Below are 24,298 nucleotides of genomic sequence, written 5' to 3'. Positions count from 1 at the left end.
AGATTCAATTCAACTTAATTCAAAGGTAACACTTATGCGTCTTGGCATCATGTTCTCCTCCACCAGTCTTACACACTGCTTTTGGATAACTTTATGCTGCTTTACTCCTGGTGCAAAAAAATCAAGCAGTTCAGTTTGGTTTGATGGCTTATGATCATCCATCTTCCTCTTGATTATATTCTAGAGGTTTACAATCTGGTAAAATCAAAGAAACTCATAATTTATATATATATAGCTATAAATCCATATGATTGGCTAATTGAAGCACAGTGGTCAAATTAAGTATTTGCATTGGTAACACTTTACTTGGGTGGTCCATTTGATGGCCTCTTTGATGCTCAACTAACATTCAACTAAATGTCTATTAAATGCAAATAAACTTCTTTATTGAATATAACCCTACATTCAACTCTAATCCGAACACTTATCTTACTATTTTAGGATTGGGTTTAGGGTTAGATTTTAAGATTAGGTTAAGGTTAGGGTTAGGGTTTGGTGTAGGGTTAGATTTTAGGGTTGATTAAGGGTTAGGTGTAGGGTTAGATTTTAGGGTTGATTAAGGGTTAAGGTTAGGGTTAGGTGTAGGGTTAGATTTTAGGGTTGATTAAGGGTTAGGTGTAGGGTTAGATTTTAGGGTTGATTAAGGGTTAAGGTTAGGGTTAGGTGTAGGGTTAGATTTTAGGGTTGATTAAGGGTTAATTATTTGAGGTCTGAAAGCTCTGCATCTTTTTGCTATTTCGGTAATTTCTCATTTTCTGCAAATAAATACTGTAAATGATACTATTTGGAATTTGGGAGAAATATTGTCTGTAGTTTATAGAATAAAACAACATTTTGTTCATTTTACTCAAACAAAAATCAGAGAATGGGATTCAGAAACGGAAGTGGACTTTAATTTTTTTCCAGAGCTCTATATTACAATAAGATTGATTAAAATGTAAAAATCTTCATTTTATGATTGACTACATCTGTTGCTTCATTTAACTTCCTCAAAACCACCACAGACTCGGCCACACAGGGTCAATGTCCACATCAATACACTGATTTATTACAGTTAAAGGTTTATGTAGAACATGATTGTGGTAAAGAGGGAAATACTGTAATAATCAGTAGGGCTTACCCAGATCAGAGCACTGCACCACGCGTAGATGGCACTGGCATCGGAAGGGGCACATTGGGCCAACAGGTACCTCAGGTGGAACTTCTTTGGGTGGACCCAGTTCTGGAAGATCAGCCGAGCCGGCCTCGTCCTCCATCATGAAGTCCAGGAAGCCCGACTGGCGGAAGGGCAGAGCCCAGCAGACAGACACCAGGAGCAGGGTGAGACAGGCCAGCCTCATGCTGTCAGTGACCTGCAGAGCACCAAAGAGAGAGAGTGGGTAAAGAGTTTGAAGAACTGAAGGAATTTAATGAACTGAGACAAGCTTCAGGGCTAGATAGGGCTAGATAGATAGATAGATAGATAGATAGATAGATAGATAGATAGATAGATAGATAGATAGATAGATAGATAGATAGATAGATAGATAGATAGATAGATAGATAGATATTTTGCACCAATAGAAACGCTCTAAATTTGAATAAAATAAATGTATTTAATACTGCCTTTAAACTTAAAAGAAGAAAGGATGGATGGATGGATGGATGGATGGATAGATAGATAGATTTAAATCAGACTCAAATCAATGTATTTAATACTGGCTTTTAACTTAAAGGAAGTAAGAATGGATGGATGGATGGATGGATGGGTAGATGGATAGCAATTAGTAGGGGAGCCATCACCTGTGCACTTTGCAGCTTGATTTAGAGCATGTCAGTATATCTTTGCTATCATAACCACAGGAAAAGTACACCTTGCATGGCTCAAAACACTCAAAAGTCCTGTACTAATTATCTTAATTAATCATGGCTTTGTTTAGACGTAACATGAAATAAATCAATCAGCATATCTCTTTCCATTACCTTTAAGAAACAGGTGCGCTCTGACTTTGGCAGATTGCTGTTTTAATGGTGCATCTACCTGGATTTTTCCAAAGTAAACTGACCTGCTTCTTTACACTGTGAACAGCAATAACTTAAATGTTATTTTATTTTGTATTCTGTTTATTGTTGATGGAAAAGTTGGGTTTGTGCACTGCTGTGTGTTCATGTGCGCATAAGAAGAGAGTGTGTATACAAGGTGCGTCTGCATTGCCAAGATTTTGTGTGATAATTATGATATACATTATAAGCTTGAGACATTTTTAGACACAGTTTTGGGTATGAACTTTGTTGAACATTGGTCCAGTGTCAAACAACAAAAGAAGGATTACAAAATGTAAAAAACAAACCTTTCTTTTTATGCTAGAGATACATGATTTTGGGAAAAGGAACTGTGTATTGCAACTTTACATCTTGTAAAATGTATCGTGATGTTTGAAAATATAGATTTTTTTTTTTACCAGAGTTTTGATGATATTCCATGATATTAAATAATATTTCAATTAAATATACTTTAAAACAGTAATTCTGCGCCCATTTATTTTTGTATCAAGAGGCATGTATAAATGAAAGCATGGCTTGACATTGCATGCTCTGTCTTGACAATTCTCAAACTTTATATATTGTTCATGTCTATTATAAACATAAACGTGGTATCTATTACAATTTTAAATGAAGTACCAGCAGTTTCATCCAGCGATTACACAATGCTTGCAGTGTCAGCAATTGCAAAAACTTTGAAGGGTTCAAAAATGTCAAAAACCTTTTTATTAATCACAGAATATTGGCTTACTATCAATAATACTTCAAATGATGCCAGCCTGTCAAAAATGATATTTCATGCATAAAACCCAATTCTACCCCGTCAGCATTAAATATCTATGAAAGAATGTAAGAAAGTGTTAAAACCTGCCCCAGGAAAGCAGCCAGCCTGCGGAGTTAAGCTCCAGCGCTAATCAAATCCAGCAGCCAGACGCTGCTGAAGAAGTTCATTAGTTGTGTCAGGTGGATTAGATTAGAGCTGGCAGTAAATCCTGCAGGGCTGGAAATACCTGATCCACAACTGATCACTCTTTAATAGAGACCCCTGGGGGTGAGGTGGTCCGGGTTATAGCGTTTGACCTGGCTGAAGAAGCTCTTTTGTCTTGATTGTTTTTGTCTTTAGTCAAGGAGAATAAAACTGTCCTCAACCCACAGAGTCAGACACAGACACAGACACACACACACACACTTGATGCATACACACACATAAATATACTGTATTATAAAGCGCACTGTCAATAAACGTCTAATTTCTGGTGTATTTTCATCAGAGCTGGAAAAAGTACTGAAAAATTGTAATTAAGTAAAAGTACCTTTGCTAACATTCTACTAGTACCCATTTAAAAATCTACTCAAGTAAAAGTAAAAAAGTACTCAATTTAAAATGTATGAAATGACAAAGTTTCATAGTTACTTTAAATTATTTTATGTAAAAAAGTAAAAACAAATGATAAATTAAATTGTTTTTAATGAACTATTATTCCACATATTAATTTGGATCTTTCAGGCAGTACTTGTTCAGACCCCCTATAAAATATTTTTAAGATCAAGTGGTATAGGTTTCTATAATCCATTTTCTTTATTTCTTTACTGTTAAAAGGTTATGGTCATATAGATGACTTTAAACTGTACTTTTATAGTTTTACAGTTCATTATTATTTTTTAACTTGCAATCACTATGCTTTAACTGCTATTTACATGTATTTTTAACATTTAAGCAGATTGTTTAATGATAAAAATACTTAATTCAGACAATTGTTTTTTCCCCAGCATTTTATTTTTTACTCAGTAATGGGGAGTTTTCCAATGTAGCAAAGTAGATTACCTGTGTCAAAATGTACTTAAGTAAAAGTAAAATTGCCTATTTTAAAAACTACTTTAAAAATGACAAATTACTCACAAAATCTACTCAATTACAGTAACTTGAGTAAATGTAATTAATTACTTTCCACTTCTGATTTTCATACATGAGGCACACTGGATTATACATTGCATTAAGTAACACTAGTAAGGAACAAGGGTTTCGTTAAAATTTCCTTCTAATTCAGCAGTTTTCGTCGCTGGGTGGTAGCGATTGGTTAACTAAATTAAGTAAAGTTAAACTAAGTAAACAACTGTAATTCTTAAGCGCTGGATGTTAATCTACACAGATTACCCTTACATTAACCCTCCTGTTAAGTTATGGGTCAAATTTAAAAGTTTGAAGATCTAGGAAAAATAGTTAAAAGTATTTTTTTCAGTATAAAACTTCTTCTGCATGTCTTAATTAGTGTAATCAACATATGACCGCCTACAATTAACAAAAACTAAATCAAAATTCAATGTTATGTTAATGTTATTAATATGTTTAATATGTTGGTCTTTTAAAGTTAGTAAATTAGTGAAACATTAAAACAAGTTTGAACATGTCTTTTTTGTTTTTGTTTTTTCAAAAAATGAGTGATTATCCTGATTGAAGCATTTCCTGTTAGAGGTAAGCAACATCATTGCACTAAATATTGATATAGAATAATTAGCATTGTAGTTAGTAAAAAAATTCTTCACACTGCTTTTTTGGATTTTTTGAATAATAATGATTTTGAATATTTCATTTTTTGGATATTAATTGGATAATTAAACATGCACCAGATCAAACTGACACGGGAACACCATTGCTGTTCCTGACAAATGAACATACCAGAAGGGTTTAGCTTAGATTCTAAAATTTCTCCAGAACTAAGGCTTGAGCATTAGCATTGGCTGCTAACTACTAGCGACTGACAGCGCTATTCTGAGGAACCCTAAGTGTTCCGATAAGCCATCAAGCGGTTCGTCCAACGTATCTTGTTTTAACAGAGTAAGCACGCAGACTACAGACTGATAGTTAGCATGGTTAGTGGCTAATACCATAATGATGTTCCAGCAGTGCTAGCCAGACTAGTATCTGAACAGCAAAAGAGCTAGCGCTTAGCACCCTTAGCAGCTAATGCTAATGCTGCTCCAGTCTCGGTGCTGGAGAAACTTTAGTAAAACTCTTGTATAACTCTGTACTTCAGCAGAGTGGCTTTACTGCTCCTTAATACCTGACTGATAAAATTCATATATAAGATGCATCAGATTATAAGACGCACTGATGATTTTTGGTAAAATTAAAGTATTTTAGTTGCAACTTATAGTCCGAAAAATATGGTAGATTCACATTCACACACATACAGACACACACAAAGTCTTAGGCAGAGCTGGAGCCATTTGAATGAAAGGAAAATTGCTGGGTAAGTAAGATTCAGGGTCATGTCAGGTTTAAACAATCTCACTTCTCTCTTTCTCTCTCTCTCTCTCTCTCTCTCTCTCTCTTTCTCTTGGTACTCTCTCAGTACAGTGTAATTACAGTAAAGCCACCAAAACTCTTAGATGGTGACCTCTGGAAAGCTATGGGGTTTGAACTTGACAACCTCATCAGCAGGCTAGACCCATGATGCAACTGTGCTGTTGCTCTTTACTGTTTAACTCTCAAAATATTATTTTCAAGCAGGTTTTAAACAGTCAACATTCAACTTGTATATATAAAATCATGCTGGTATATCATACTGGAGGATCAAGCACAGTTTTTTAAATCTTTTCTCTGGAGATAACCAATGAATCAACTTGTGCTACACATACCTCTTGGGTTTTCTGAAGAGACATCGGTAACACTATCCACTACTTGGTTGGTCCATTTTATGGCCTTTTTGATGCTCAACTGACATTCAACTAACACTGAAGTGAATGTCCATTAAATTAAACTTAACCCTATGTTGAATGTAAATGATTCAAAATAGAACCTAACCTTAACCCTTAATCAACCCTAAAATCTAACCCCACACCTAACCCTAACCTTAGCCTAAGCTTAAAATCTAACCCTAAACCCAATCCTAAAATATTAAGATAAGCGTTTGGATTAGAGTTGGATGTAGGGTTATATTCAATAGAGAATCATTTACTTTCACCTTTTATTTCATTTGCATTTAATAGACATGTAGTTGAGTGTTAGTTAAATGTCAGTTGAGCATCAAAGAGGCCATCAAATGGACCATTCAAGAAAAGTGTTACCGAGACATCATAATGGATGACTCTTCTAAAGAAAGTGCTTTATTATAATTTAGATTTTTAATTTTCTCAAAACATTGAATCTGTGCTCATAACCAGGAGCAATGGTTTGTTGTCATGTGTGACAAACCAGAAGGCCTAGTTTAATTTTATGGGGTGCAATTTCATATGATGCCAGATTACATTAAATTGTTCAAAATGTGTGTTTAACAAATAAATCTTACTTACTTACTTACTTAGTTCATTACTGGTAGGACCTAAATTGGATGCTCAACACTACGTTAATGAGCTCCTGCTAGCAGTGGCTCTAACCTGCAACCAACAGTTTCTGAATATGCATCTCTATCATAAAATATAACAAAACAGATCAAGTGGAACAAGTTTGGAACAAACTTTAATTCCAATTGTTTCTTGTGTTAGATAACTAGTTAGTAACAAGTTAATAACTAGCAATAAGATGGTTACCAGCAAATGAGCAATGAATGTCCAATAGATAATCTGTTCAAATCAGCAAAAAATGACATTGTTTGATCCGAAGGTAAGAAGGTTAGTTCTGGATGCAGTCTTCTAGGTGGACGATTGTTTCCGGTTGAGAGTATGCTGTGTGTATGTGCATGATTGCAGAAGATTATATACATTAAACCACCCAACTGATATTTATGTAGATTCTATTCAACACAAGAGATGTGTAAAGGTTTCATCGACTTGTCTCTCTAAGAAGTATCAGAGAAATCACAGCATGAGCCAATCCTTAATCTCAGCTCACAGATCCAAAACATGTGTACTCTTCTTCATGAAAAGGTCCAGCATGGCTCCAAAACACTGACTTAATCATTTGGACGAAGCCGAGTACCTCTGTTTCCCCTCCAACAGTACGAGGTTAATCAGAGTCCCACATGTATCCAGTTCCAAACCCCTGCTGGCTTTAGACACGTTCAAAATGACAAATGGAAACAGCGGGAAAATCTCCAACAATGTGACCTGTGAGCCTGAGTTCCTAAAACTCACAACATCATTTATCCCTAAGAGAAACGAGCTGGAAACTGGGACCCCATTAATTAATACTGTCCAAATTAAAAGTTGCAGGCATGATAAATTAGTATTGGTTATTTAAAAACCTGCATTTTTATAATTACCTCTCAACCAATGCAAGCAGGAAACTATATATATATATATATATATATATATATATATATATATATATATATATATATATATATGTATAATATAACACACTGTATACGCAATTTCACAGGTATGTAACATTCAGACTCTTGCTATTTCCAATCCTGTAAATATCAGATAAAAGTTACTTATCCAAGATACTTAAGCAATAATACACTCGAGGTTCGTGCTATAACATTATAATATAATAATATAATGTAATATTGGCCTGTGGCCTCGTGCCTATGACCGCAGCACAGCAGTGACAAAATTACATGTTATAGCACGAACCTCAAATGTATTATTGTGATTATACCACAGTTCCATTATCACTGTATCAATGGAGAAAATAGGATCTGTTTGGTTATTAAAACTCCACCAGTTAAAATAGTTCCATTGCTGCTCTGTTTGTATCTGTGTTTGTGCTGTTTGGTTTGTAAGCGCTGCATCGTTGCTAGGTTACCTGTATGTGGTGGAGTAATACATGGAGAGCTTCGGTTACAGTGCATTACCAGCTGATAACGGCACTCATAGAATGCCTCTCAGCCAATCACATTGCAAAGTCGGAACTAAGTGTGGTATAATAAAGTATTATTTTTTGTCATTTTCCTTAGTAAAAAGATATATTTTTGCTTTCTTCTTGCATTTCGGGGAGTGGCCTATGCGACAAGTAAGTCACCCCTCTGATATTATAGCATTAAACTGCATGGATAGGAGCTAGAATAACAGCCATGGATAACAGCTAGCTTAAACAGCTATTAAAGGGAATTCCTGTGTTTTATTTATGAGAAAAAAATATTATATTTTTATATATATTATAGGTATATGTTCCAAATAAAAATATTGTCATTTAGAGTATTTATTTGCAGAAAATGAAAAGTGGCTAAAATAACAAAAAAGATGCAGAGCTTTCATACCTCAAATAATGCAAAAAAAAAAAAAAAAAAACAAGTTCATATTCATAAAGTTTTAAGAGTTTAGAAATCAATATTTGGTGGAATAACCCTGGTTGGCTTTTAATCACAGTGTTTTTTTCATGCACCTTGGCATCATTTTGTCCTCCACCAGTCTTACACACTGCTTTTGGATAACTTTATGCTGCTTTACTCCTGGTGCAAAAATTCAAGCAGTTCAGTTTGGTGGTTTGATGGTTTGTGATCATCCATCTTCCTCTTGATTATATTCCACAGGTTTTTAATTTGGTAACATTTGAAGAAACTTATGATTTTAAGTGGTCTCTTGTTTTACTATCTAAACTAAACTGACTAAATGAATAGAATAACTAACAAAGTAACTTGCAAAGTAACTAAGTTTTTACTTTTTAAAGGAGTAATCAGAAATCAGTTATCAGATTACTTTTTCAAAGTAACTATACCATCACTGATCAGACTATAACTTGCTGCCTTAATCCAATTCTCAATTCACTTCTCATTATACTGATGCATCCCTTTAGGAATAGATAGATATATTCTTGGTTCTTGTCCTCAAAGTCTCAGTAAACTGATGGAACTCATAGAGATCTTCTCAGCCTGTGCACCTGGAGCTCGATGAGTGGTCTCCCCATCAACAAACAGGTTGAGACAAGAGTCTGAAGCCTCCAGCACTGCTTTACTTTGCATCCTTCCCAAATGAATGGATTCCTGCCATGGCTTTTTGACCACCACCTCCCCACCCACGAGTCTTTAGGAATGATTGTGCTCGCAGGGCTTTCGCTGGGTGTGATACCTCTGAAATTCAGCCACATTCTGTCAGTGCAGTTAGGTGGAGACCCTGATGAAAGGTAAAATGATCTGGAGGACCTCGGGTTGCCTTGTCATTGTTGATATGAAAATACACCATGGCAGTAGAGCAGGCATGCTGTGACTGGGCTGGGTCTGCTGCTCAGTCAGCATGACCTAATACTGAAAGACATCCACTGATTTATGGAATGGCTGCTGGATACTCCAAGTTCTTTCCAAGATCAGATATCATCCCTTAAAACTTTAAAGCCTGTGTAACTCTTTTGAATTTAATTCATTTTTTTCTAATTAAGACATGCCCATCTTTAGATATCTTATTTTAATGGTTTTATTGAAAATGATTTTATTTACTAACATAGTTAGAGCCCCCACTCCTACCATTTTGTACCATTTACACTCGTAAAAAATATAGTTATGTTCCAAAGGGTTAATTAAGCAATGCTATAGAAGAACCAGTTTTGGTTCCATACATAACCATTTTTAGATAAAGGAGATTTTATGTATGTGTGAAAAACCTTTGGTAGGTTTAATCTTTACAGGCAGGCCTTTTGGCACATTTTCTACCTGATATTATACAACTATATCTTGAGGATTTCTATTCGAGCATTACATAGGTTTCTTGAAGAAACACTGTCCTCTGTCCTTTAGAAGTAGAATATACAGAAACAGCTTCTTTACTCCAAAAGTTATAAAATTAGTAGTTTTTATTCTTATAAAGTTTCCAGTCTTTTGGAGAAAAAAGGACCACACCAGGTTCAGATCACTATAATATCTAACCAGTGAAAGGGAGCAGTTTATAATTGTATATGATGATTGTAAACACTTTATAACTAAATATAGAACTGCAAAAAACAATTCATCCATATAAATATTTTATTTTATGGATCTGAAAATAAAAAAAATAAAATAGAAAATTTGAAAAGGCCAAAAATTGTTCCTGGTTTTTACCATATTTTGACCATTACATGTTCAATTGAATAATTTTCAGTGTTTTAAATTAATTTAGTAAAGGCTTCTAAGTAATATTAATTCATAAAACTGCCTTTGAATTGTTTAATATTATAGTAAAAAGCCTTAAAATTTGAGTTTGGAATTGGTAAATTGGTAAAATTAGGCTTGGAGCTTAGGAGGCTAAACCTATGTAATGCTCGAATAGAAATCCTCAAAATATACCACAGTTAGTTCCGACCGTGCAATGTGATTGGCTGAGAGGTGTTTTAAGAGCTCTCCATGTATTACTCCGCCATATACAGGTAACCAAGCAAAGATGCAGCGCTTACAAACCAAATACAAACCAAGTGCATAGTCATTATACACCACTGGGAGCTTGTCTCCAATTGGCGGAGCAAGCAAAGACCTGGTCCCACAAATAAATAAATAAGCCCAGTGATTCGAAAATACACATTATTACACACGTAATATTGGCACTGCTGTGCTGTGGTCGTAGGCATGAGGTTACTATGGAAAATCCTAATTGCTATTTTAATGGAAAATATAATCAACTATGATCGGGAGATCGCTGGTTTGAATCCCGGTTATGCAGCTTGCCATCAGCTGCCAGAGCCCTGAGAGGGCACATTGGCCCGGCTCTCTTTAGGTGGGTAGATGGCACTCTTTCCTCACATAGAGTTAACTAATAATAAATTAAACTTATAAGGGTTTACAGTGCACACAGTATACCATATACAGTGATATAACTCTGCTGTCAATACAGAATAAACACTTATAATCTCTGTATTCCATTTATCTATTCCTTATCATAGATCATTACAGTTCCTCCACCCTAGTGGAAAGCACTTCACTTCTGTGGACTCTGGAGACAGCTTGATCGAATCAAGGCCACATGTGTGTTAAAGCCAACAAAGCTGCTCTGCTGGCTTTTTCCAGTCTGAAACGTGCCTGGCCTTGTAAAGAAAATTGGCCAAAGCATCACCTCGACCCCAGACCTACAATAAGAGAGAGAGAGAGAGAGAGAGAGAGAGAGAGAGAGAGAGAGGGGGCTGTGCAGCTATAGTTTACCCTCACTTTCCCTTTTTCCTTTCCTTTTTCCATTACTTTTTACATCAGACCAGGTCTGAACTGACCAGCTCTCCTCAGGTGAAACAAGTACGAGTGGAAATTAACCCTTGTGTGGTGTTCATATTTTTGTTACTCGTTTACTTTGTTACTTGTATTTAATTCAGCAAAATTAAGCAATTTTACATTAAAATGCTTTACACATGCTCGCTTCACCTAAATTGCAAGCAATATAAACAGCTTACATGGTTAATATTTGCCCTTTACCTTTCTTATGTTACATTTCTTTTAAAAAGTGCTACTCTTTTTTTTATTAGTTTTTTAATAAAATGTAAAAGAAAATGAATTAAACTCAAGATATGAGTAGAAAATTTGTTTAGTTTCAAATTTACAAATGAAGCAATGTTTATTAGCCCTTGGCCAAACATACTGTATGTAATATAAATGTGTAGGGGGCGGGGGGGGGGGGGGGTGTACAGTGTGTGTTTATCGAAAATGTGTTTTGATATATGTTTTTCACAAAAAATGAGCCAATGCCAATGAGTTTGAGTTAGAAAAAATATTTTTTAGTATCATTTGATGAAAAATGAAAACTGAAAAAATGAACACCACACAAGAGTTAATAGGTACCAGCACGGACTGACTTCTAAACCCATTTAAAACCCTTTAAAAAATCACAAAATTCAGAAAAACCTGCAGATTAACCTGCTATCTTAAGCAGCATATCTTAAGGAGCATGTACAGATTTTTTGTATTCACACTGTAAACACGCCATTCGTTTTAACTCAAAGAAATTAAATTCTGTTTTATGTGAAATTTGATATTTTAATTTAGGTTAACATTTGTGACCTCATATACATTTAAACAGAGATGTTTGAGTTAAATCTACTTATAATAACAGAGTTTAGTCTGTTGCCATTGGCAGCTTGTTTTCTATTGGCTTCTGGGACAATCTATTTGCATACTGGGTGTGTCCACCAGTTTTTAGTCTACTTAACTCAAGTTTTGTTAGTAAACATTACTTAAAAATCTTAATTCAACTGGTTTACTCAAATAATTAAAGCAAATTCACTGTATCCAGGCTTACAGTGTATAAGGCTGAGAATAGGCATCATTTCTGATTTATTTATGATATTTTTTTTGTTGAATTGCTTAAGAATATTGCAGTTACAAGTGACATGCCTGTTATATTTACATGTTTCATTTACAATAAAACACAAATATTGTTGTTCTTGTTGTTGGTCTGTTTTTTAATTGAATATTTATATAAAAATATTTATTATTTAAGTCAAATGTAATTTAAAATATGTTTATTTACTTGGAACTCAAGATATTAAGTAGAATTGTTGAACAAACAAATTGGTATAATTGGTATAATGGTAAAAAGAAGTTAAATAATCTTTTTCCATTTTTTAAATTTTTTTTTACAAAGGCATTATTGCCTATGTTGTGCTAAACAAACCTCTTTGATTTACTAAAGATTTAAAGATTTAATGATGGCTGACTCTTTAAATACATACTGAAGTATTTTATTCTAATTTTGATGCATTTTGATCACATTATCACATTTATAATAGAAGCTAATGGACATTGAATTGAATTGGGTTCAGTGCGTTGTCTTTTATATAAATCTAAACTGTATAAAACTATAAGTCTCCTTAAAAAAACATAAATTTTATCTGAAATTCTACAGATGCTGTAGATCATACAAGTTCTGCATGTACTGTAACATATAGTACTGTATAATTCGTTTGTTACATGTTGTAATTACACAGTAATTACAGTTGTGATCACATGTTATAACCCCCCTGAGGGAAAAATACGGCTAATTTCGTCTTCAAGTCTGCTGGAATGAAAAGTATAATATTTGTACTGTAGTATTCCCCGTCACTGTGATTAATGGCTCTATACCTTTAGGGATGTAGCCGTTCCCCTCATCCCTCCACATCACCTCACCCCCCCACCCTGAAGAGTTTATACACGCTGATTACAGGAGAGACGTGGGAGGAAATAACATGGAATCTAAAGTGAGTGAGAGAGAGACAGGTAATGAAGCTGTTCTGGAGTTTAGTGGTTTGGAAACTGTAGGCTTGTCTTAAGCAACAGAACTGTGCTCCTGAAGATCTACCTTCCTGAAGACTGAAATTGGGTTAAAATTGGGTTTGAAAGATGTTTTAAAGATAGCTGATATAAAATAAAAGTGCAGAAAGAGAGTTTTTAGAACTTAATCACTACATGTTTGTTAAAATAATCTTTTTAATTGAAAGAGAACGCAAATTTAGCAAAATATCAGGTTTCAGATGTTTTAAATTGGTTTAAAAATAAGAATAAAATACACTTTTTAAGATTTTGAATGGTTCTTCAGATTTAATCAACACTCTTTAGGAAAAAAAGTTGATTTTTCTACAGCATTCCTCTAAAAACTCTTATTTTTTAAGTTTTCAAAATGCTTTAACCTTAATCTAAACTAATATCAATTTATGAGTTTAAATATATGACTATATCATCGCTGTTCATCGCTGTTCTTTTGTCAATTTTTAGTTTAATACAGATTTTTTAACATTGCCTTACAATGTGCCAAAATTTCTTGATGAAAAAAACAACAGAAATACTTCAAAATGACCTAAAATAAACTTTTTTTTACATTGATTCCATTGTTAAGATTAAACTTTTTTTTAATCTCTCTTGTAAAGTTGCTGTTTTATAGATACTTGTTTTTTATTGGACGGAGAAAGGACCAAAAGGAGTTTTCCAAAAATATAAATAACAAAATAAAATGCTTTATTGCTTTAGATTCACTGTTAAATAAATAAAATAATGGTACATAATATCCTTCCCTTGCTTTTTTAATACACATTTAGTTTAAGCTTTTCTTCCCAGCTTTAAAAGTTATCTACTGTAGATCCAACAACTGCTCTAATAAGGCTCGTATTCATTTTTGAAGAAGCTCCAATTCTTTCTGTGCATTCCCCTCCTCCAATTACCTCTATCCATCCACACGTCCTCAGGGGTCTTCCTCCAGGGGCCGCCAGTAATGAATCAGTGGAGGTATTTATATGGTTACGCGACATTTAGAACATGTGTGCCCCTTTTAAAACCATCAACACCCTGACATGTGCTCTCAAAACACACAACGTTTCCCTCCAATCACAATCCTGTCTGACTTCCAACCTCGTGCTGATCTACAGGGACTTTTCCACTGTCTGATTTTCCATTATACTCAAATTCAGACTCAAAAATTACATATTTTATTGATTTGCAGATTTGCAGATACTACATGGGCCAATGTAGTATTAGGAGTCTAACCCAAGGACTCTTATTGGTGTAGCAGAGACTAGTTACCCAGACCTGGAATTGAACCCAAGTCTCCCAGAAATTGCTAGAAAACCAAAAATATCACATGCATGAATCAACAATAAGAGCAAAAGGCTTTTTCCTTCCAAATGTTCTATCCAAAGCCAATTGGGGCCATTTGGCTTTCCAACAAATGAGACTTTGCTATGCAAGTTAGCAAACTTGGTTAGCTTTTAGTTATAGTTACTAAACTCTAGACCCAGTAAATTTCACTATATATAACTTAGAAGACCCGAATTCTGACCTAAAAAAACAAATAAAGATAACATTCTAGCTGTTTTAAACTAAAGTCAATCAGTGCAACCAAAGTAACTTCCAAGTGTACATTTGCTAGTTTTGAAAATTGTGAAAAACCAACAGAAATGCAGCTCACATTGTCATATTATCTTATTAATAACTTACTATCCAATTGATTAAGCAAAAACCAAGATCAACATACAGTATTTACCTTGTTCTATTATGTTAATTCACACTAGCTATAGCTATTAGGCTTTTAAATTGGGTAGTTCCCCGATGTCCCCCTAAGTTCCTGTAATGCCATCTTAATTAATTTATGTACTATTCTATCGAATATGAAGGTAGACAGTCATGAATGTCACTGTGCTACTTATTTTTGGGTTTATCCCACAGTCCAGTGGTCAGAAAATTTCCAGACCACTAAACCAAAGTCAAACTTAAAAGACCCAAATTCTGATAAAAAAAAAAACGAATAAAGATACATTTCTAGCTGTTTTAAACTAAAGTTAATCAATGCTAACAAAGCAACTACCAAATATACATTTGCTAGTTGGGAAAATAGTAAAATAACAACAGAAAAGCATCTCACATTATCATTTTATAATATTAATAGGGGTCAAATATAAATTGGGTAGTTCTCCCAATGTCCCCCAATCCGGCCCATTTTCTATGCTTCTGTAATGCCATCTTAATTCATTTTTTACTAGATAGACAGTCATGAATGCCACATAAATATTTACATCTATTTACATAAATGTGGGACTAATAAAGTAAAAATGATGCTCTTAAACAAGCCTGATTTAAAAATGTTGGGGTTATTCAACAATTCAGTGGTCAGAAAAATGCAGACCACTAAAAGTCAAACTTAGAAGACCCAAGTTCTAACAAGAAAACCTAATAAAGATCAAATTCTAGCTGTTTTAAAGTAAAGTTAATCAATGCTACCAATGTAAAGCCACCTAATCCACCCCAGTTTTATGCTTCTATAATGCCATCCTAATTAATTTAATATTACTATATCGAATTTGAGGATAGACAGTCATGAATGTGACTGTGTTGCATAAATGTGGGAATAATAAAGTGAAAATTATTGGGTGACAATACTGAGTTTATCCCACAGTCCAGCGGTCAGAAAATTTCCAGACCACTAAACCCAAGTCAAAACAATGGTCAATATACTTATAAATGAATATAATTAAGACCTTTTCTCACACGACTTTGCGTAATTCTTTTATATTGGTTGCCTCTTGGATTCCAAACCAATATGGTCACTTAATGCTCTTCAGGCTCTTCAGGCACTCAGTGAGTTATAGAGTTTTATAGAAAAAGCATTCAGGGTTTATTAAGATCATTTTAAAGGCCTTAAAGGCATGTGAACTCTTGAGCCACATCAAAAGTGAGAAATTTCATGAGAGAAAAGAGAAGAGAGACAGTGAGGCTGATGCCCACATTGACCACAGCAGTGTTCAGCCTCCAACGAGCCGATCCAACTGATTTTGTTGAAGCCCACAGGACTTCTTCACCCCTCCCTCCCTCCCTCCCTCCCTCCCTCCATCTGACCTTTATATTAAGCATTCCTTTGTTCAGTTCAATGTAATAAACAGGACGTCTCTGGCAAATTCTCTCTAGAAAAGGAAATTTCAGATATTCCAGTTATTCTGAGGGAAGGGGGAAAAAGGCAGGATGATAGCCAGTGTCCAGCGTGGCTCGTTTTAAAGGACTTTCACCTCTGGAAGTTACAGGCCAGATGGAGAAGTCTGGCTTGAGAAGAACACTCGTGGCACAGGCCAGTAACATGATCTGCAGCGAGAGGAGAAGAATAACAGGGCTCTGAAATCTGCTAACATTCATCGGGAGAAACGTCAAGACCCAGAACGTTCCCAGTGGTGGTGTTTAACAGCATTTCCCAATTTTTACTCTCCCAGGACAGAAATCATGCGGAATTGGGAAATGGAGAAAATCCCAGAGCCGGGGTGGATTTGTCTGGACCCCATCCCTCCCTTCATTCCTCCCGCCCTCTCTCAGCCTCTCTCTCTCTCTCTCTCTATTTCTCTCTTTCTCTCTCTTGGGTTGTGTTTTCAGTTAGTTGGGAATTTTGTGGCCGGGTTTGCTGGGAAGTGCTTGGTCATATCTGCCCCATGGTCGGAAGGAAGCAGTATCATTAAGGGATTAATGAGATGTGGGTGCCAGGTACTCATCTCTCTCTCTTCCTCTCTCTCTCTCTCTCTCTCTCTCTCTTTCATATGTCTTCCTCCTCTTTTGCCCCTCTGAAGACATTTAGCCCACAGAGTTTTATATTAAACTTTGCTAAACCACATATCTTTCAATCACCCAGATAATATATACAGCTCTGGGACAAAACAAATTATAGACCATCTAAAAATGATGAGTTTCTTTGATTTTACCAAATTGAAAACCTCTGAAATGTAATCAAAAGGAAGATGGATGTTCACAAGCCATTAAATCAAGCAGTTAAGCAGCATCAAGTTATCCAAAAGCAGTGGTTGGTGGAGGAGAACATGATGCCAAGATGCATGAAAAAAACTATGATTAAGTGATTAAAAAACACCAAACTGTGATTTCTTAACTCTTAAAATGTTTTTTTTTGCTATTTTAGCCATTTTTCAGTTTCTGCAATTAAATGACAATATTTTTACTTAGTATTTGGGAGAAATGTTGTCTGTAGTTTGTAGAATAAAACAATGAAGTTCACTTTACTAAAATATCATCATTTATTCTGTGGCACACCCATATATGTAAAAAAAAACCAAACAAAAAAAACAACCAGTTTTACTGATTGATTTAAATGTGCAGCTTTTTTTAGCCTATTGATGTGTAGCCCCACCCACTCAGAGTGAAGTTATAAGAGGTGTTGCAATCAGGACTGTTTGAATGAATGAATGAATGAATGAATGAATGAGACAATACACAGAACAGCCAATCAGAACATAGGGCATGTACAAAGAGCTGAAGGCCTACATAAAGTAAGCATTAGATATGTATCAATAAAAATATATATAAAATTTCAATAAATAAGGTTTAGTTAAGTCCTAAAATCCTAAATTTCTAAAGATTTATCCACATCCTCAGGTTAGGGATAACTGTTCACTGTTCTCCACAAGAACAACTATTGTAATTTAACATTAAGGGGAAAAAAGGTAATAATAAGGATCAGAAAAGAAAGTATGTTAAAATTAATAGTGTTAATAGTGTTAATTAGTGTAGAAAAAGAAGGAATAAAAGAGAAAAATTAAAGCAGTTTTCCAACTTCCAACAGAGCATCTCTCCTGTTTCTTATCTCCCACTCATTACTTCCTCTGCAGAAGCACACACACACTTAAGCACACACACACACAAACACACACACTCACACACACACACACACACACACAAACACACACATGTGAGGACAGATGATAGGTACAAGACATAAACATACTGCCCACAGTAATAGTCTGTTGCAACTGTTGTGACTGTAAAGTGTATAGAGTATAGAGTGAATTGGTAATAGTAGATGGGCTAAAAGCTGAAAAATGTGTTTTTAATGAACACACAAGTTCTGAAACACACACACACACACTTATACACACACACACTTATACACACACATGCACACAATCTCACACATGAGCAGCATCAGCTGGTCCCAGCTGTACCACACCCCCTTATAAGATTACACACAAACACACACAATCAAAAACAAAGAAAATACAGATGCACACACCAAAGCTTTGAATCCATGCACACAAAGAATACATACATATACATGTACATATATATGCACACACCACACAGCCTACTGTATATTTGCTGTATGCTATATATATGTGATTATCCATTATTAAGTACTCACAGTTGAAACAGTTTAAAGCAAATACCACTTTAAATCCCTTCATAACCCAAGCTCCACATACTTTTCAAAGAATGTTAATCTTTACCCACAAATCAGTTCCTCAGATCAGAGTCAGCACTACTCCTGTCAAATTGCTGGTCTCAAAAAGACAAAAAGTCTCAACATTTTAAAGCCTTTTCTTCTGATTGGACTAGGTGGTAGATGGATGGATGGATGGATGGATGGATGGATGGAGAGGTGGTGGGTTTGTGTTTGTATGTATGTAAGTAAATGTGTGTATATATGTGTGTGTGTGTGTGTGAGTGTGTTTATATAGGGTCGAGAGTGTAAAGCAGCTCTTACCTGTGTAGTTTTAGCAGAAAATGGAAAGAAAAAGACGGACGTTCACCCACAAATCCAGACAGGGTGATGGGAGTGGAGCTGCAGCGTGGCAGGCCAAAAGCTGATCACTGTGTGGACACTCGCAGCCAACAGCAGGCAGGTGTGCTCCAGCGAGGGAGGAGGGGACGAGAGAGCAGCAGTCAGAGAGAGAGAGAGAGAAAGAGAGAGAGAAAGAGGAGGAGGGGTTGGTTTGTGAGTTTGAATCCTTCTCCAATGAGATAATTGGTGGAGAACTTCCCCCTGCCTGCAGTGTTCCAAAAGCAGCTGAAAGAAGAGGGAAAAAAGGAACAGTCAATCGAGAGGAAAAGAATAGTAAAAGAGTAGTAAAAAAGTAGTAAAGGAGTAAAAGAGAGGAATAGGTTCAGATTTAGAACAGAGAAAAAGAACGTATAGGAAAAGAAAGAGAGAGAAAGAGAGATAAAGAGAGAGAGAGGCTAAAGGCTACAGTCAGTCAGTGAATGAACAGTGTGACTGCATTGGCCATATTTCAAACTGTGTCATCTGGTAACGATAGCACTGCAGGACATCATTCAACACATCGCCAAGTCTTTCTTTCTTACGTTCTTTCTTGAAAAGAAAGTAAGCGATCAAACAGATTACTTTCCTTTCTTTCTGTTAAATTTCCATTCATTCTTTCTTATCTACATTTTGTCCCTTTATCTGTCCATCTCAGTCTTTGTAGGTTCATGCCTCTTTTTTGACTTTCCATCACCAGGTTTCTATCTTTATGAAGAATTTTGACAAAAAATGTGAAATAAGTTGCAATTCCATGCAGTACATTTATGTGCAGAAGCTCTAGATGGCATATATTACCATAATTAGGATTGGAATAGAAATGTCTGAACTAACAAAAAAGAGGCAGAGCTTTCAGACCTCAAATAATACAAAGAAAAGAAGTTCATATTCATAAAGTTTTCATAAAGAGTTCAGAAATCAATATTTGGTGGAATAACCCTGGTGGTTTTTAATCACAGTTTTCATGCATCTTGGCATCATGTTCTCCTCCACCAGTCTTACACACTGCTTTTGGATAACTTTATACCTTTACTCCTGGTGCAAAAATTCAAGCAGTTCAGTTTTAAGTGGTCTCTTATTTTTTCCAGAGCTGTTTATTCATTCAGGCCTTTTTTTTTTAATTTACAAAAAGGATGGATGTTAAACCCAGTTCTGTCTGCCTGTGTTTCACCTTATTTTCCCATCACTTTTTTCTTTCTCTGTCTGCATTTCTCTTTATCTAGTGTCTGTCTCAAGTGCAATTGTGAGATTAACAACTCTATTCTGCACAGGCCTGTGCTAGCTTTTGAATGAAGTTATCAAGTATAATCAATGGCATATAGCTCTCTCTCTTTCTCTCTCTCTTTTTCACTCTCTCTTTCTGTGTCTCTCTTTCTTTCTATCTTTCTGCACCCTGCTATTGCTGTTTTTGTGTAGTGGAAACATTCCTACCAGTTGGGCTTTTGTTTCTCAGAGAACCAAACACACAGAAACACACACACAAAGAGAGAGAGAGAGAGAGAGAGAGAGCAAAAAAAGGAAAAGAAAGAGAGAGAGAGACATGAATCATTATTGGTGCTGCTTGTTTGCTGTAAGGAGATGAAGGGGGAGGGGAAACTGGCTTTAAGTCAAAATTACTTACCAAAGCCGTGGCCCACATTCAAGCTATGACAGTCCTCTCCCCCCGCCGGCACCCCCGACTCCAACCCCGACTCCAAACCCCTTCTCTGTTCCTTTTTGTTCCACTTTGTTTTTTTGTACTAAGACTGAAAGATTAGGATAATGGATTTAATCTAATCCTTGTATAATATCAAGCTTTGAAGCAGTTCTGATGGTTGCTTATGTGAACTCAGTAGTTTAAAGAACACAAGTCTGAACAGCCAGCATCACAGACTGTAAACTGCATTTCTCAATCCTTCCTTATACAGTCAAGAACAAAAATTCTGCCACCCCTGCACTTATTTCCAAATCCTTGTTTGTTATGAAATAGAATAGAATATGTTTAATGTCTACAATGTGGAAATTCATCTTTGGTCACTCTATACATCTATTAAAATAAAACAAAAACAATTGCATTTGGTTTAAATAATCTCATATAGATATTTTTAATAGCTCAATATAGGCATCCTATACCATTTGGCTGATTGTTGCTTACATTGTGAGTTCAAAGGCTTTAATGTTTCCTTAATGACCTTAAATGCCTTTCTTTGAGTACAATCCCTATACAGATCTGTCATATCTTGTTGGCTTTTTCCTGCAAGTTTCCTACCCATCTTCACTAATCTCTTCAGCTTTGTTGCGCTTAATAAGTGTGTAATAAGCCCTTTAGGAAACAATAACTAAAAAAAGTTCAGTTCTTTTAACCATAGATGACTTTCTTACACAACACCTTTTTGATGTGCTTGGTGCTTTTATGTCACTGTGACAATTTATTCTTCTGTGTCAAACCTACACCATAACCTTTGCATACTTTACGCATAGATGCATAGCCTATGCAGTAGCCTATGCCATAACCTGACATGCACACAAATCTCTATGAGACTATGGGGTGCAGTCATGGCATGCAAACATGCACACCAGTAGCTGTGATTGGTCCACCAAGCTTTGTGTTCCCTCCCACATATTCCAGTTTCCAATAAAGCTCAAGTAGTCCCCAAGAAAACCAAGAAAACATATTAAAAGTCATTGCAAAAAGTAGCAAAATATGTTTAAATTTTATGTTTTAAACTAAAACTCTCTACTAAAGACTCCCCTCAAGCACAGCTTTCTTACAGAACCTCCACTGATGGTTGCACACAAGTATGGGGCAGCACCAGGCAGCCTACAGGCTGCATTAATTCTGTGAAAAATCTTAAATGGCTCAATGTAGCAGGGTACCAATTCCTGAGACTCAACCCATAGGGATAGATCTTTGGCCAAAAAAGATCTTTGGTCTTGCTAGCCCTGGTGGAAGAAAGGCACTGGTCTATGCCTGTGGTCTGTTCCGTGTTTGACAAGCAACAGACATCCTGTTAGTCCCTTCATCTTCCTCCTGTTCAGGGGACATTGGTGGAGTGGAGCCATGTTGGTACTTGAATAGGACCTTCTCAAATACAATTTTGTAGCATGCTATGACCAAGCATTACCCAAAAGAGGTGGCCAGACAATGGAGAATGTTCTCCAGGTCTATATTGACCCTCTCTGTCTGTCAAAATCTGTCTGGTAAATTGAGCCACTTTGTCAGAAACCTCATCTATAGACAGTCTGTAAATTCTGATACTATTCTGAAGCAGTTGGGTCAGTGTCTGCTTGGTAGAGGCATGGATGGGAAGCCAATGAATGCAGCAACCCAGCAGGTCTGGAATTGGACCTTTCTACACTTTAACAAACAGGTGTTTTTCATGGAGAAGCCAGAGAGCTCGCACGATGTGGGCTATGTGTTGTATAGGTTTTTACTTTAAATCAAGATATCATCCAGATAGATAATTATGTATTGGTCAATTGTCTACCCCAAGAACTCGCTTATCAAGGGCTGGATGACAGCCGGTGCATTTATTAAACCAAAAGGCATGATGCTATATTCAAAATGGCCCAACGGAGTTGCCCATGTGTGAACTGGCTATTAGAAAGTTCTGTAATTTTCTTTGTGGGATGGTCATGTGATGGCAGGGATATTTTTCCAACCCTAGCCACTTATATAGCCAATAACCAGCACTCATTTTCAGTCAGTGGTGCAGAAAACCCCCAAGAACTGAAGATCAGTAAAACAAGACAAAGTGATGTTAGGAACGGTACATAGCTAACTAGCAATATTGGTGCTTACACCTGTCAAAATGCAGTAGAGCATTTGTTAACCCTCCTCTTATGTTACGGGTCAAAGTGACTCGTCTTAAAATTTGAAGATCTAGGAAAATCACTAGGAAAAAAGTATTTTATCAGTATAAAACTTCTTCTGCTTGCCTTAATTAGTTTAATCAACATATACTATGAAAATGGTTCATCTCACATATTTACAACCACCCCCTGAAAAAAGAAAAAAGAAAAAAAATTGCATAATTGCAAAACAAAATGTTTTTATATGTTAGTCTTTCAAAAGTAGTAAAACATTACAAAGAAGTTTGAACATTAAATAATTTTTCATGAAAAATGAGTGAATTATCCTAATTACCATTACCTGTTATTGGTGAGGAACACCACTGCACTAAATATTGACTTTATTGATAATAATTAGCAATTGAGTCTTTTGGACAATTAAAAAATGCCCCAAGTCAAATTGACCCAGGAACACCATTGCTGTCCCTGATAAATCAACATAATAGGAGGATTACTACATAGGTTATCCGTATGTTTAGCAGTAACACTCCTTTAGCAACTTGCCAGTACAGCTAATTTACAAGCAAGGTATCTCCTCTCTTCCTGCAAAACGTGTAAAACAAAGCATTGCTATTTAACTCAACTTAAAATCTTAAAACTGCAGTCTGTTTTGCTAATGAAAATACATTGCTAGGAGCGGTACATAGCTAACTAGCAATGTTCATGCTAACATATGTCAAAAGGCAGTGGAACATTTGTTACAACAAGTGTAATCCTGATGTTTAGCAGTTCCAGTTTTAGTAACTTGCCAGTCCAGATAATTTGAATGCAATGTGGCTCCTCTCTCCCTGTGCAGTGTTTAAGACAAAGCATTGCAATTTAACTCAGCTTAAAATCACATGATGGATTTCAGTATGTTTTTGTCTAATTTCAGATGCCTGGTGTTGATTTGAGCAAAACAAAGCTGCTGTTGCTATGATTTGCCTTTTTACGGATTGTTTATGCGGCGTGTGAGCTAGCCTATAGACAAACTGCTGGCCTCTGTTTGCTTTCACAGCTTTGTGTAATTTCTAACATTCACAGTTTGTAGGAAGACAGCACTTGAATGCTCAAATTTGATGTAATAATGAAAATTTGGTGATGATTACAGTTTAGATGAAGAGTTCAGGCCTCATTGGGAATAAAACATTGGATATGCGCCATCAACGCGAAAAAAAAACAGAATATGGGTTCACTCTAAACAAAAAAATAAATATATAAATACAATAAAATCCTTAGTTTAGAACTGTTCTTAGTGCTATACTGAAGGGCAAAATAAATCACCTGACAAAGAAAAATGTTATAACACTTTATAATAACTTTCATTAATATATTTTTAAATAATGATCAGTAAATGTGAACTAAGCATTAGTTCATCAGAATTTGAATATTAACAAATGCTCACACATGGCAATTATTTATCTGCATGGATATTTAAATTTAGAAATGTTAGCAAATCATTAGCTTATCAGAATTTTTACATTAATAAATCACTAATTAATACGAATTGGAAACCATTCCATTTTTTAGCAATTGCAGTTCATGTTGCCAATGCATTCATTAGAATAGCAACTTCATTTTTTAAAATTAATTTTCTTAAAATGTGAACAAAAACAGCTATTAATCATTAGTTCAAATTCGT

At 35.5% G+C, this 24,298-nt stretch overlaps 2 protein-coding genes and 1 long non-coding RNA gene across 3 annotated transcripts in view; 1 reads left to right on the top strand and 2 right to left on the bottom strand.

Annotated features, from left to right (window-relative positions):
- The window catches only part of dcn (decorin), a 41,532-nt gene extending 22,572 nt beyond the window's left edge, over positions 1-18,960 (bottom strand). Inside the window, exons 1-2 of the mRNA XM_007258999.4 lie at positions 18,793-18,960; positions 1,121-1,352 (exon numbers count right to left, since the gene is read on the bottom strand). Of these exons, the coding sequence (XP_007259061.3) occupies positions 1,121-1,340 (220 nt within the window). The 5' untranslated portion in view covers positions 1,341-1,352; positions 18,793-18,960. The remainder of the gene's footprint in view (positions 1-1,120; positions 1,353-18,792) is intronic.
- LOC125799089 (uncharacterized) overlaps positions 1-24,298 on the bottom strand; it is a 106,830-nt gene that overhangs the window by 40,051 nt on the left and 42,481 nt on the right. The window lies entirely within an intron of this gene.
- The window catches only part of atp2b1a (ATPase plasma membrane Ca2+ transporting 1a), a 242,731-nt gene that overhangs the window by 182,247 nt on the left and 36,186 nt on the right, over positions 1-24,298 (top strand). The gene's annotated exons all lie outside the window — the stretch shown is intronic.

The sequence above is a fragment of the Astyanax mexicanus genome, chromosome 2, assembly GCF_023375975.1.
Source record: "Astyanax mexicanus isolate ESR-SI-001 chromosome 2, AstMex3_surface, whole genome shotgun sequence".
Taxonomy (NCBI): Eukaryota; Metazoa; Chordata; class Actinopteri; order Characiformes; family Acestrorhamphidae; genus Astyanax; species Astyanax mexicanus.
This window is presented reverse-complemented; position numbering and strand designations above follow the sequence as displayed.